At 42.7% G+C, this 14180-nt stretch overlaps 1 protein-coding gene across 2 annotated transcripts in view; it reads left to right on the top strand.

The window, feature by feature from the left end:
- HEMK1 (HemK methyltransferase family member 1) overlaps positions 1-13923 on the top strand; it is a 52700-nt gene extending 38777 nt beyond the window's left edge. The window contains exons 8-11 of one of the 2 annotated variants that reach the window (XM_048490823.1): positions 940-1045; positions 8365-8460; positions 12214-12327; positions 12867-13923. In XM_048490823.1, the coding sequence (XP_048346780.1) occupies positions 940-1045; positions 8365-8460; positions 12214-12327; positions 12867-12909 (359 nt within the window). In that variant the 3' untranslated portion in view covers positions 12910-13923. The remainder of the gene's footprint in view (positions 1-939; positions 1046-8364; positions 8461-12213; positions 12328-12866) is intronic. The other variant, XM_048490824.1, reaches the window with a different exon arrangement.
- The last annotated feature ends 257 nt before the right edge of the window (positions 13924-14180 follow it).

Below are 14180 nucleotides of genomic sequence, written 5' to 3'. Positions count from 1 at the left end.
TCCCCCATGTCCTTTATTTTACTTTTTTCCTCCTTCCCTTGGTTTCTTTCCCCTCCCTTTTGTTGAGTAAATAGAGTTTAGTGGGAGAATGCATTGCATCTAATGTAGCTGGAATTATTGGATTATACCCCCATTTGGGAGAAATAGAACGGAAAATGATGGTGTATTAAATCTGGGTATATTTATATTTTAATTGTCAAGAACTATAATTGTTCATTGTTAAGGACTTTAATTGTTGAGTCATTTAAAATGTTTATTGTATTAACCATGTTTTTATCTGATCTATGTTATATTGTTGTAAGCCACTCTGGGGTAGGTGGGGTAGGGTGGGGTAGAAATTAGGTAAACATAAAGTCATTCAGTAGACATTATCTGGTGATTCCTGTCCTGGTTCATCAGCTGAAAAGTCTTAGCAGAATTTGCCATTTTGCAAGGTTCTTAGTTGGATACAGCCACCATTTGGCTGTTGAAAACCTTCCAGAGAAATCTAAAACAGGTCAGCTCAGAAGTAAATCCTATTTTATTCAGTGGGGCTTGCTCCCTGGAAAGTGTTGTTAGGAATACAGCCATGTTTATGGATACATGAGCTTTGGTATCAGCTCTTTATTGTGTGCAACATTTTATTAAAAGCTGGCATCTTAGCTGCTAGCCTCTCCCACCAATATGAAATAATAGCTGTTGTCATAAACTATTCTTTATTCTCAAGTTACCATATCTTGCACTAATTTTTAAATCCGTCCCAATACAATACATTTAGCTTCATTAAACATTTTTTACAGTGGCTAAATGGGATTTTTTAATTGCCCTTGTTTATTGGGAGAGGGGTTAGAACATGTATCCTGTTCTAGGAAATATGATACTTGAGAGTCAGCAGATTTAATATGAGTAACATTAGGTGTATTATTCTTAAAACATGTTGTTGTCATTTCTTCGATGCAGGTTCCTGGAAATGTTTGCTGCCTTGGGGTTTGGTAGATACTATAATCAGTAATCCACCTTACATTTTCCATGAAGACATGAGTCACTTGGCGGCAGAGATCCTTCGGTAGTCCAACGCTTCTTCCTTCTAATCTTGCTGCTGCTTTTTCCCCTTCTTGCCCTTCGAAGATTTTTGGGATTCTTACATCACCATCAGCCATTAAGATCTAGCACTGATAAACCCAAGAGCCAGTGTGCTGTAAAGGTTAAAGGATTAGAATAGGAGTGGATAATGCCTGACTTCAAATCACATATTTGTCAAAAAGGCCATTGGGTGGTCTTAGGCTGATCATTCTGTCTCAGCCTGTCTTAAATTTTGAGGGTCGTTGTGAGAACAAATGGACAGGATAGTCTGCTGCCATGAAGATAAAAGTATGTTAGGTGGATCGTTTACACTCCCTTATCAGCACAATCCTAAGAAGAATTACCGTACATACTCGAGTATAAGTCGACTTTTTCAGCACATTTTTAATGATGAAAAAGCCCCCCTCGGCTTATACTCAAGTATATACGCTAATTCCAAGATGGCTGCCGGAACTGTGGCACACCGAGAAAGGAGATCACACCGGCTGTGGCAGAAGCATTTTGCCTGCATCCAACTTTGAGTATTAAATTCACCATTCCCTTTTGTGTTTTTATGTAAAGCTAGGCTTGTAAATACTCCAGCTTCGATAAAGCCACAGTCTTTGCAATTAGAGTTGCTCCATTGGCTCTGAATGCCGTGTTAGATATTACTCTGCCCTTGAAATTTTTGTTCTGACAGGCATGACATCCTCTTGGAGAGAGATTCCATTGCACTTGTAGCTTTTAAAGACTGCAAAATGCAAGTCAGGATTTGTTACTAATAAATCAGGTCAAGCTGAGTTTTTGTGCAAATTCCTATCTGTAAAGCAGTACAAATTAAAGCTGAAAAGAGAGGGTCTTATAGTTCTAGGGACAGAAATACCCTCTGTGCTATTTAGCAAGTGTGGTAGGAGACAAAGAGACACTGTAGATCTTTTTAATGGCTAAATCTTACCTTTGAATAAAATATGTCCCTGAATATGCAAGGATAAAAGCATACACTGTTCACAAGGTGGTGCTAGCAAACAGTATCTGCTTCCTTTAAAAACTGCCTTGCTTAAGAACATAAGAACATAAGAACTAGCCTGCTGGATCAGACCAGAGTCCATCTAGTCCAGCTCTCTGCTACTCGCAGTGGCCCACCAGGTGCCTTTGGGAGCTCACATGCAGGATGTGAAAGCAATGGCCTTCTGCTGCTGCTGCTCCTGAGCACCTGGTCTGCTAAGGCATTAGCAATCTGAGATCAAAGAGGATCAAGATTGGTAGCCATAGATTGACTTCTCCTCCATAAATCTGTCCAAGCCCTTTTTAAAGCTATCCAGGTTAGTGGCCATCACCACCTCCTGTGGCAGCATATTCCAAACACCAATCACACGTTGCGTGAAGAAGTGTTTCCTTTTAGTAGTCCTAATTCTTCCCCCCAGCATTTTCAATGAATGCCCCCTGGTTCTAGTATTGTGAGAAAGAGAGAAAAATTTCTCTCTGTCAACATTTTCTACCCCATGCATAATTTTATAAGGAGCTTCAATCATATCCCCCCTCAGACGTCTCCTCTCCAAACTAAAGAGTCCCAAAGCGCTGCAGCCTCTCCTCATAAGGAAGGTGCTCCAATCCTTCAATCATCCTCGTTGCCCTTCTCTGCACTTTTTCTATCTCTTCGATATCCTTTTTGAGATGTAGTGACCAGAACTGAACACTGATACTCCAAAGGTGTCTTGGTCGCTGCAATGACTATATATAAGGGCATGACAATCTTTGCAGTTTTATTCTCAATTCCTTTCCTAATTATCCCCAGCATAGAGTTTGCCTTTTTCACCGCTGCCATGCATTGAGTTGACATTCCCATGGAACTATCAACTAAGACGCCCAAATCCCTTTCCTGGTCTGTGACTGATAGCACTGACCCCTGTAGCGTGTATGTGAAGTTTGGATTTTTTGCCCCTACGGGCAAAAAATCCAGCACCCAATTAATGACATTTTTAAAATTCTAGTGAGCCATTTTTGAGGGAGGCCTTGTGGGTACTCACAGTCTTTGGCATGAAGCAACCAGGCAGTCTCCCTTCTTGCCTTCATCCTGTTTGTCCTCTGATCATGAAGATTGCTTTTAGTCAACTTTTCTTACAACCAGTGAGATACCTTCATGAATTTTATTGGTATCTATTTTATTTTTGAAATTTACCAGTAGCTGCTACATTTCCCACCCTAGACCTATACTCAAGTCAATAAGTTTCCCAGTTTTTTGTGGTAAAATTAGGTGCCTCGACTTATATTCAGGTCGATTATACTCGAGTATATACGGTATACTTTTCTAAGACCATTGAAGGGTATAATTTTGTTTAAGATTGCAGTGTAAGAAACAAGAGATATTTAAATCTCATCAGGGCATTTCCAGGCATTCGTTTCCAAGCACTGCAGCACAAAATGAAATCAGTGTATTGAGTTTCATTTTATCCAACAACAAATTTGTAATAAATGTGTATTGATTAAGGGTTTCAAAGGCTTTCTAAGCACTCACTGTTCAAGAGAATAGAATAGACGGATCCTTGCTAGAAAGACTTCAAGAAACTCCTGTAATAATCTGGTGGGATTCTCTTTCGCTGAGATCGTCTCAGCTCCCGCTCTGGCTCCTGAGTCTGTGTTTGTTCCTGGTTCTGCAAAACAATTGGACCCTTTGCTGTTTCCTTATCCTGCATCTCCATCTGTGCCCTTAACGCCCCAGGTTCCTCTGGGACAATTGGACTATTTACTGCTTCCTCATCCTGCAGCTCCATCTGCCCCCTTAACGCCCTAGATTCGAGGACCTGGGGTTCCTGATCTACTGTTGGACCTGGCACTCTCTTCCTTACTTGGTCAACATGTCTGCGGATCACCCGCCCCTCTTCAGTTTCCACCCTATAAGACGGGGCCTGTGTCGGCTGCCTCCCAACTGCTGGGACCCAACATGGACCCGCTCCATAATCTCGGACATACACCGTATCCTCCCCATCAAATGTCCGAGGTGCTTTCAACCCCTGATCTTCTCTCCGTGGACGACCATCAACTGAACCGGGATGCGACCGGTCCAGCTTAGCGTTGTAAGTTTCCGGTTCATTAGCCCAGCTCCGCAGGACTCCTCCCGGTGGCTGTGCCGCGGTGTTATGTGCTGTGTTAACAAAAAATTAAGCCAACCCGGCGGTGCCAATCCCCCTCTACTATTAAACACCAGTAAATCGCCGTTGTCGCAGCACCATCCTTTCTGCCTGCCCATTATTGCTTAGGATGAAAGGGGGGGCGGGGAAGTAACCTGGCCGAATGCTTACCGGTGGCCAGGAATACTCCTAAAGCTCGCGCGCTTGGATACAAGCGCTGTCCCATTATCCGATACCGCCATTATCGGGGAGGCCATGGGTTGCAAAAAATAGCTTACGCCCAGTGCCCTAATAACTGTTTGTGATGTCCTTGACATTACTGGCACTTCACTAGCCATTTGGAATGGAGTCCACTTTCACGATGAGAAACACCTGGCCTTGGAAAGGCCCTGCAAAATCAATATGTACCCTTGACCCACGGTCTTTTGGCGGACTCCCATTGTTGATAGGTAGGGGGGCCTGAGGTGGGGCAGGTCGGCGTTATCTGACACTCCCTGCACCTGGCCACCCATTCTTCTGTTCACTATCCATCTTTGGCCACCACGCATAACTCACCAGCTGATACTTCATTCTCACTATTCCGGGGTGCCCTACATGTAAGACCTCCAGCACCCCTAATAATCCTTAAAGCTGCTGGGATCACTACTCTATTTCCCACACAGTAAGCACCCCTTGTGGACCAGAGATATCTACCGTGCTGCCTCATTTCAAATGGTCTGAATTTTTTTTCCTCCTAACTTACCCAATGGCCAAGCCTTCCATGCCCAATTCAAAGGCTTCAGACGGCACTGGGTCCTTAGCTGACCTTTCTGCTATTTCTGCCGCATGCACTGGAGGCTCTGATAGCGATTCCAACATCAAAACCTCCAAAAGTGGGGAATGATCTTCCCTCCTCCCTTTGTACTGGCAAGCGACTCAACGCATCTACGCGAGGCCAATTTTTCTTTCCCAACTGGTGCCGCAAGACCTTAATCATATGCATTTCAGAGACATTGCCCACCGCAGCGATTCTAGGGGACAATATCTGTGGTGTCACGCGCTCTGAGGAAAATAATCCCAACAGCGGCTTATGGTCTGCCAACAATCATAAATGGTAAGCCCATACTGCGTAATCATGAAACTTCTTAACCCCAGCCACTATTGCTAATGCCTCCTTATCAATTTGCGCGTAATTTAGCTCCGTTGGCAGACAGCGTCCTAGAATAATACGCGAATTGGAGCTTCCCACATATCCTCCAATTGAAGTGGCTCAACACTGCTCCAACTCCATCACGGGGAGGCATCGCGCGTCAAAATTAATGGCTTCCCTCTCATCAAAATGAACCAATACACTTTCTGATGACCAACAATGTCGTTTGACATCTCGGAATGCCTTCTCATGCTGACTTGTCCACTGCCACACTGCCCGTTTGTATCTAATAAGCGGTGCGGTGGCTCACGCCATTAATGGCCTTAATGGCTTTAAAAATGAATGGTAAAAGTTTAGTAATCCCAAAAATGCCTGTAACTCTTGGCACGAGCTGTGGTGCTGGGGGGCATCCTGGATGGCCCTCGCAACTGCTGATAATGGGTGGATTCCCCTTGCATCTACCATGTATCCCAAAAGCTCTACTTGCGCTACTCCAAACACGCATTTTTTTTTGCGCTTAGCAGCGCAACCCCTACATCTGAGAAGCGCTGCGAGTGCTTTCCATGCCGATGTCATCAGTTCCTCCTCAGTTGCACCCACTGTCAAGACATCATCAAAATATGGGTAGCATGACTCCCGGCAAGTTTCTTAATATTTCTTCCATCAAGCTCTGGAATATCCCAGAAGCTACGCTCACTCCAAATTACAGCCGCTTTACTCTGAATGCCCCCCTGTGAGTCACTATCGTCCACAGGCTTCTGCAGTGGCATCATCCACTTCCAGCTGTTGGTATGCCTGCGCTAGATCTAATTTTGCAAAAACCTTTCCCCCTGCCAATGTTGCTAACAACTGACTGACAACTGGCACTGGAGTGCGGATGTTTCTGCAATGCCTTATTAATTGTGCACTTATAAGCAGCACAAATGCGCACATCCCCATTGGCCTTCAGGGGGGTCACAATTGGAAGTTCCCATTTTGCATTTACCACTGGCTCCAATATTCCCTGTTCCAATAACCCGATCTAGTTCTGCATCCACTTTAGAGCGCAAAGAAAAACCGATGGAATGCCTTACCGTGATTTTTGACGATATTGGGGGGGTACTAAAGGATCAAGATGCAATGATATAGGTGGACCCATATACTGCCCCAGTCCCTCAGCAAACACGCTCTTAGAATTCTCCCACTAGCACCTCCCATGTCAACTTGCCTAACCTCATGAATCCCAGTAATTACAATTCCCAACCTCCCAAACCAGTCCAACCCCAGCCGTTTCGTCCGCCTTCCCTTCCACTAATGTAATTTCAAACATCCATCAAACATATGATATTTCACATGGACATTACACATGCCAACCACAGGTACTCTATGTCCTTGATAATCCGTGAAGTGGTAAGTCCGCAAGATTGAATGTCCAAAATCATCCTGTGGGCAAAATGTTTTATAAGTGTCCCATGAAGCGATGGAGAATGCTGACCCAGAATCCGCTTCCATCACACAAGGGACATCCTGGATCTTCGCAGTCACCGACAACTACCGCTGGATCACCGGGTTGCCGCGTGGTTAATTTACATCAGCTAAATAAACACCATCCACACTGCTCATGTAGGGGTTGGCCAGTCAAGCCAGCTACATGGGGACAGCAAGGTGCATCCACAGAGTGTGTAGCAGGTGGGCGGGGAACATGTCTTCTTGGTCCCTGATGCCTTTTTTCTCTGCACACTCTCCCAATATGCCCCTAGCGTTTACAACAGGAAACATTGTGCCTCTTTAAGATTTACACCTTTCTCTCTCATGGGGCCCACCACAACTCATACATTTCTCTGTTAACATCCTCCCCCTCTGTTGTGGTAGATGCTTCCCATCTTCATTGCACCATGCTGCAGTCTCTGAATTTCCACCATTACCCGGGTCTACAGATCCACTGCCAGCTGTTTGCAATCTCTGCGGACTCCTGGCTTGTCGCACCTCCCGAGTAGAGGCTGCAGCAAGTTCAAAATTCAAGGCTTCTTGGTATGCGGTTTGAAAAGTCAAGTCTGTCTTTGCCAGCAGCAACTTTTGCAATGGTGCTCCTCTCAGGCCACAGACCAGGCGATCCCTTAACATTTCTTCCAAATTGGAGAAATTACATTGTTGTGTAACCGCCGTAAGACTGCAACATAATCTGCAATGCTTTCAGTCCCCTCCTGATCACGTTTATAAAAAAAACACTCCGTCTAGCTATTTCTGGACGGTTAGGGGAATGAAATGGTTCCTTAATGCAGTCAGTATCTCTACAAGCGGTATTGCTGATAAGTCTCTTGGCGCTATCAATGCTGAGGCGAGGTCAAACACCCCTTCACCACAGAGGCTCAAAAACACGGCTCTTTTCCTTTCTGGGTCTGTTATGCCATTTGCCAGAAGATAAAATTCCAATCGGGCCTCATAACTCTGCCACTTCAAAGGAAACTCCAAATTAAACTGTTCCAGCTGCCCTTGAAAAGCCATAATTTACTCACAGTCCTTGCTTCACAAAAACTTGCTAGACTCGTCATAAGTTTATCCTCGTCGCCAATATGTTATGTCTTAAAGAATCAGGAGTCGGAGGAACAAAACATGGTGCTTTATTTCAAAGCTGCTACTCACACATAGCCTAAAATCACTCTGCAGCTGTGCTCAATATAACACACCTACTGATTACCAATTCCAGTGCAACAGCTGCAGACTCTTAAAACAATACAGTACCTCACAATCAATACATTACAGTAAACAAACAAATTCAGATATTTTAATGTTACACTGTGACCAGATGAAATAGCTACAGGGAGTACTAGAAAGGGAGGATACACAGTTGATGAAAAAGGCCTTGCCCTCCCACCCACCCCTTCTCAAATGTTTAATGGGTGACAGAGTAACTGAGGGAGGGAATGAGTGAAAATTCCTTATCAGTACTGTCCATTTTCCATGTTGAGTACCTGCAGAGTTACTAGTAGGATCTCTGTTTAGCACTGGTTTTCCAGTGACATATATGTTTTGTTTCTGTTTGTGAAGCTGATATTTTAATTCCTACACTTTGCCTTTGGTTTCTAGCCATGAGGACCTTGGAGCCCTAGATGGAGGACATGATGGGCTGAATATTATCAAAGAAATTCTAAACCTGACTCCTTACATCCTCAAAGATTTTGGGTGAGATTTCATACTGGCTTCTTTGCGGACTACAGATACCATATACTTCCTCTGTTGTAGGATTCAGGAACTGGGAATGTTGCCACCTGAGGGTTACTATCCTGTTTCGCAGCCAGAAAAAAGCTTAGAGGGAGAAATAGGTGGAGTGATGCAAGACAGAGCAGCTTTTGTCTTTCCTGATTCCTTTCATTTTCTGTTCCTTTCCCTGGCCTCCTTTCCACAGGTGGACATCCTGACCTCTTCTCATCTGTATGTTTATTTTGACTTTCCTCCATCATGCAGGATGGAAGAAAGATCAAGGTCAGGAACACACCACAAAAAGGAAAGCTCTCTTTTCCTGTGAGATTCTTTCTCCTTCCCTGCTTCACTCCTTCAGGTATTTGGAGGGAGAAGAAAGGAGTTACGCTTTCTGACAGTCTTACTCCCGGAATTTTGTTTTCGAAAGTATTACTGTATGCCAATTTTTAATAATTACTGGTTGTAAATTTAGTAACACACCCTTCCTGTAGATTAAATATTGTGTCATGTGTCCTACCACTCAGCTAAACAAAGTTTGAAACCTTTGACTTTTCCTCCAATGAAGGAGGCACAAGTTGCAGGAAGGCTTTTTTAGGCTTAAGGAACTTCCTCTAGCCTAAGGCAACGCAAGCTTTTCTCCTTAAATGTCTGTGTCCCCCGTTGCTTGGTATGTCTGATGGTCTCTAGATGTGTTTCTGTGCCATTGAAGTGAATGGACTTTGAAGGGTATTACTCTGTTTAGGATGGCACTGTGTTTCTAAAATTAAAAGATGAGAGAACTGGAAAAAATGGTGAAAGAAAAGAAGGAAATGTGAAAAGAGTACTTAAAAGGTGAATTAACATAAATGGGGTTGGAGCAATGTTCCTTATTTTTTTAAGTGATCCTAAAATACTGTGTTGAAAATTTTTGAAGATGTTCCTTTGAAGAAAATAAAGATGGAGAAGGAGGCATGGTCATCACTCTGGGAGTCCTGAGCCTCTAGCAATAGGAAAAACTCCTCTATAAAGATTATATTGATTCCTGCTGCAGCTCATGCATGTCAGAAGGTGTGACTTGCAGGTGTTAAGGATACATCTTCAAACCAGCTCTGCATGTCCCCAAGAAAGCTTGCGAGAAGGGAAATTATAGTAGTTGTGATAAACAGGTCTGAGAAGTCTCTCTTAAATATATGCTTTGTTAACCAGATAATTACAAATTCAGATTTGACTGAATCTCCATTCAAACAAAAGACAGGTGCTTGCAAAGTATGACATCAACATCGTGATTGAATAACAACCACCATCTGATTGCATTACTACAACAATCTAGATTTTATCAGACTTTGCTGAAAACTGAACAAAAGAACAAGTCACAAAGTATCAAAAATATTGATTCTTTATATATATATAAGTTGATGTGAGTTAAACTGTCTCCTTTTATTAGGGAGGGTTAGAATGGGATTAGAAGGAGCTGCCACAGGAAACAAAATGGCGGGCGCAACCATACAAAAGTGAAAGTGTCGCTGATAGCCATCCAGAGCACTATAAATGCTCATTCAACAAAGTGCTGTGTTTAACATTGCAAGGGATAATGGTTTTGATGAAGCCAGTGATTAAATAAGATTCTTTAGCCTTCACGGAGAATCAGAAGGGGATGGGGGAAGGCAAGCACTAGGACCCAGCAGAGCATTCCTCCACATCTTTTTGTGGGAATAGGTATAGCAAAGACTAGAAACACACCATCTAAAACATCAAATGAAAGTGTTAAACCTTCTCCTGCAGGAGACTCAAAGGGGCTGACAATCTCCTTGCCCTTCCCCCCTCACAACAAACACCCTGTGAGGTGGGTGGGGCTGAGAGAGCTCCGGAAAGCTGTGACTAGCCCAAGGTCACCCAGCTGGTTTATGTGGGAGTGTACAGGCTAATCTGAATTCCCCAGATAAGCCTCCACAGCTCAGGCGGCAGAGCAGGGAATCAAACCCAGTTTCTCCAGATTAGATACACGAGCTCTTAACCTCCTATGCCACTGCTGCAAGAAATTGCAATGTTTCTTTTTAAGCAAAAAAGAAGGAAAACTTGTAGCCATTATATTGCTGCTTTGTAAGTATCCTGAATAAAGCAACTTGAAATCATTCCTGTGAAGTGAAATCTTGAGACCTCATGCTTCAGTGATTAAATTAGCACTTTTCATTTTTAGCCCAAAAGCATAACCACTGTTTCCTAGTTTTTTTAGTTTGGAGTTTTTGCCTTAGAAATAGAGGAGGCATTGAGAGGAAAAACAGTTTTGCCAACATCACAGATGAGATCCACACCCGTTTGTTAGTGTGACTGAGTGTCTGGTTGTTTCAAAGGGAGTGTTTTGCGTGCAGAAAATGTGGAATTCTGAGATGCACTTACTGTTGGGGTTTGGCTCTTTCTCTGTCAGTTTATTTTGTAGCCTCCAAAACTACCATAAACTAGGACCTAGTTGAGAATCATAATCAGTTTGAGTAAAGTTTTTTTTGTGGTGGTACTTAATACTTGAATTTTTTGAAGAGGCTGTCCTATCTACTGTGAAGAGGAGGAATTGCAGGAAATCTGGGCAACTTTATGTAGAAGTACCAGCACCTCCCACACCACTTTTTTTTAAAAAAAAACGAAAAGCACTGGTTCTGGTACATAGTCATTACGATGGCTTTCAGTATGCACTAGATATTTATGTTTTGAGATTCTTTGCCTGACTGACACTAGTTCTAATAAAGGTGATGAATCCTTAGGCTCTAGACTGAAAACGGCCAAGTACTCCCAGAACAGACAACATAATATAGGAAGATAGAAAACTAGTAAAGTTTTAGACTTTTTTTGTTGTTAATTGAAAGAAATGATTTGGGAAGCAAGGATTATGATTGCTAGGAATATATAAAATGTCCAAACTGAATTCTCTTTCTGTACTAGAACTTTCAGGGTTCTGACAAAATTGATTAGCAGTAATGGCTATTGTGGGTTTTCCGGGCTGTGTGGCCGTGGTCTGGTAGATCTTGTTCCTAATGTTTCCCTCATCTGTGGCTGGCATCTTCAGAGGTGTATCACAGAGGGAAATCTGTTTCAGTGTCCAGTGTGTAACAGCGTGTAACAGACTGGACACACTGTGTAACAGACTTCCCTCTGTGATACACCTCTGAGATTCTAACCAGGCTGCTGGCCAATGTTAGGAACAAAGTCCATGGCCTCACAGCTCGGATAACTCAGAGACCAGATTCCCTATAGGCTATAATGGAGCCATTTTTTCTGACCCCCCCCCCCCCCCAAAAAAAAATATTGGCATGGGGACTCAGAAATATTTGGGAATCCTGAAAATTTTCAGGTTCAGTATGCCCAAATCTGAATTTTCCTGAATTATTTGCTCACCCCTGCTGCTTATCAGCTTCTCAGCTAATGGAGAAAAGTGCTAAACTATACATGTCTTTGGACTGATCCAGCACTAACTATTGCACTGAGCTGGCTCTCAGCTGGAATGGCTAGTCAGACTGGGACTGAGCCAGCTGCATCCAAATCTCCTCTTCATGAAACTTATTAGGTGACTTGAGCCAGCGACTGTTCGTCATTCTAACCTTGTAAATATAAAATGGAGGAAGAGAGAGCAACATGTGCCAACTTGAGGAAGGGCAGTATAAAAATTAGATTAGTAGGAAATGCTTCAGTCTGTGTGGATCCACTAATCCCACATTTTTAAAGAATTTGAGATCAAGCTGTTTCTCATTTTGTTTTTGCTTTCAGGAGTGTATTTTTGGAAGTTGACCCCAGGCACCCAGAGATGGTAAAGAACTGGCTACATTGTCACCCTGACTTATTCCTCTTTGTATCTGCCACCCACAAGGACTTCTGTGGAAAGTAAGAGTTTTATTTTAGCATTCTTCTTTGTTCTGCTATCAAAACTACACTATAATGTAGTTTTTTTCAGAACCAAGTGTATTAGAAGGGAAAGTGTGCCGTTTCAAAGGTCCTGCCCATATTGGTGCCCTTTTCTTTCCAGCAGCCGCTCATAGCTGCCTTTTGCCTTGCTGCACCACTGAAAGTCTCTTTGAGTTACACTTTTCACATGTCTTATTGTACCAGAAATGTTCTTAATGAAAGCTGAGAATTGGAAGCAGCCAGTAGATAATGGCAATAGATCATTATAACATTATTGCCTACAGAAGAATAGCAATTACCAATTTAAAAAGGCCTCTGGTGGCCGTGCCCACCGGCTCCCATGTGTTGCAAGTGCAAATGCCTTTGCAGTCATGTTGGCGATGATAGGGAAACGGAGATGTAGTCTATGCTGAAGTAACATTTCTGTTCTGTCATAACAAGTGTGGCTTGGTAAAGTGATCGTATGAAGGGAACTCCAGCTCTTGCAGTTTCTCCTGTGATTTTGTCTTCCCATTCAGGCCAAGGTTCTTACATATCAAAAAATATGAGAGAAGATCATGAATAGTTCTGTCCTCCCGCTATTGCTGTCCTGCTGGATGAGTCCGTTGTTTCATTCTGAATGCTGAAACAGGTATTTGAGCCCCTGTTTCACTTCCTGTTTCACTACCAGGGTATAATTTCACACAGCCACTTCTTTCATGATGAACAGATCATGTGCTGCCTACAACTGATTGACATTTCATGGATGGCAATGCCTTGCCAGTAATGGACAGTACTCAAGAAAGTTTCAGACTATCAGGCTGTCACATTATCATACTTCTCCTACTTTTAGCCTAACTGTATCCATTTTTGACAGTGACTTTTACTAACAAGTGCTTTACATCAAGAGCAAGTTCAAGACATACATCTGAATTTGGCTGTACAACCTTCATGAATCCCACACTGTCTGATCCACAAAACTACATTCTACTGTAAGCCTTAGGGAAAAAATGAATGTTTGCATGGGATGGGAGGAAGAATTAAACTTTGCAATTACAAATCTGGCTTTGTTAAGAAGAAGAAGCGTTGACAAGTGCATACCTGGAAGCAGGCTACCCTTACCATGTTTCTGACTTTATTTCTGTTTAATATAGGAAGACTGGAAGCAGTCTTATTTCTGTTGATCTTTTAGAGCACCCATTGTAAATGCTTCCAGAAATGCATGTTCAGGGCAAGATGAACAATTCAGTGGGTGTGTAACATGTTTCAGATTTTTTGGGGATGTGAGGGTGAAACTCTTGGACTGTGGAGTTTAGCCCCATGGGTTAGCAAAGTGCCTGGGGTCACCACTACGAAGTGTTTAGGTCATTGCATGTAATAATTTTTGCATTATAATGAATGTCTATCTCTGTATAAATTGATTGCGGTGAATTTGCATTAACTCTTGGGTCAGTTTCATTGTGATGATTTATCTAGTGGTTGTTGAAAAAGAGGGAAAGAGTCAGAAACCAGGAGGAATGTCTGAAGGAGCAAGCGATGAATTTGCTGAAGGAAAGAACCAAAGCAGATTGTAAATAAATGAGTGGTTTCATTCTACATTGCCTGTTCATTTTCACATGTGCATGAATATGAATACAAGCCACATACTTGGAATGGAAACAGCCATCATCTCTCTTCCAAGAACATGCTATGTTTCTGGCATATACTTTCTGGATTGCTGTAAACTAGTCTTAGAAAGGGCATTTTTACAATTAACATTATTCTGAGTTTAGAAGAATTTGATACTGGATTTGTAAACATAAATCTATTTTGAGGTGCATTTTGAAGATTGATTAGTTAATTGCCCCTTAGCA

The sequence above is a fragment of the Sphaerodactylus townsendi genome, linkage group LG03, assembly GCF_021028975.2.
Source record: "Sphaerodactylus townsendi isolate TG3544 linkage group LG03, MPM_Stown_v2.3, whole genome shotgun sequence".
NCBI classification, from domain to species: Eukaryota; Metazoa; Chordata; class Lepidosauria; order Squamata; family Sphaerodactylidae; genus Sphaerodactylus; species Sphaerodactylus townsendi.
The sequence above is the reverse complement of the archived record's forward strand: the minus strand, read 5'-3'. Positions and strand labels throughout refer to the sequence as shown.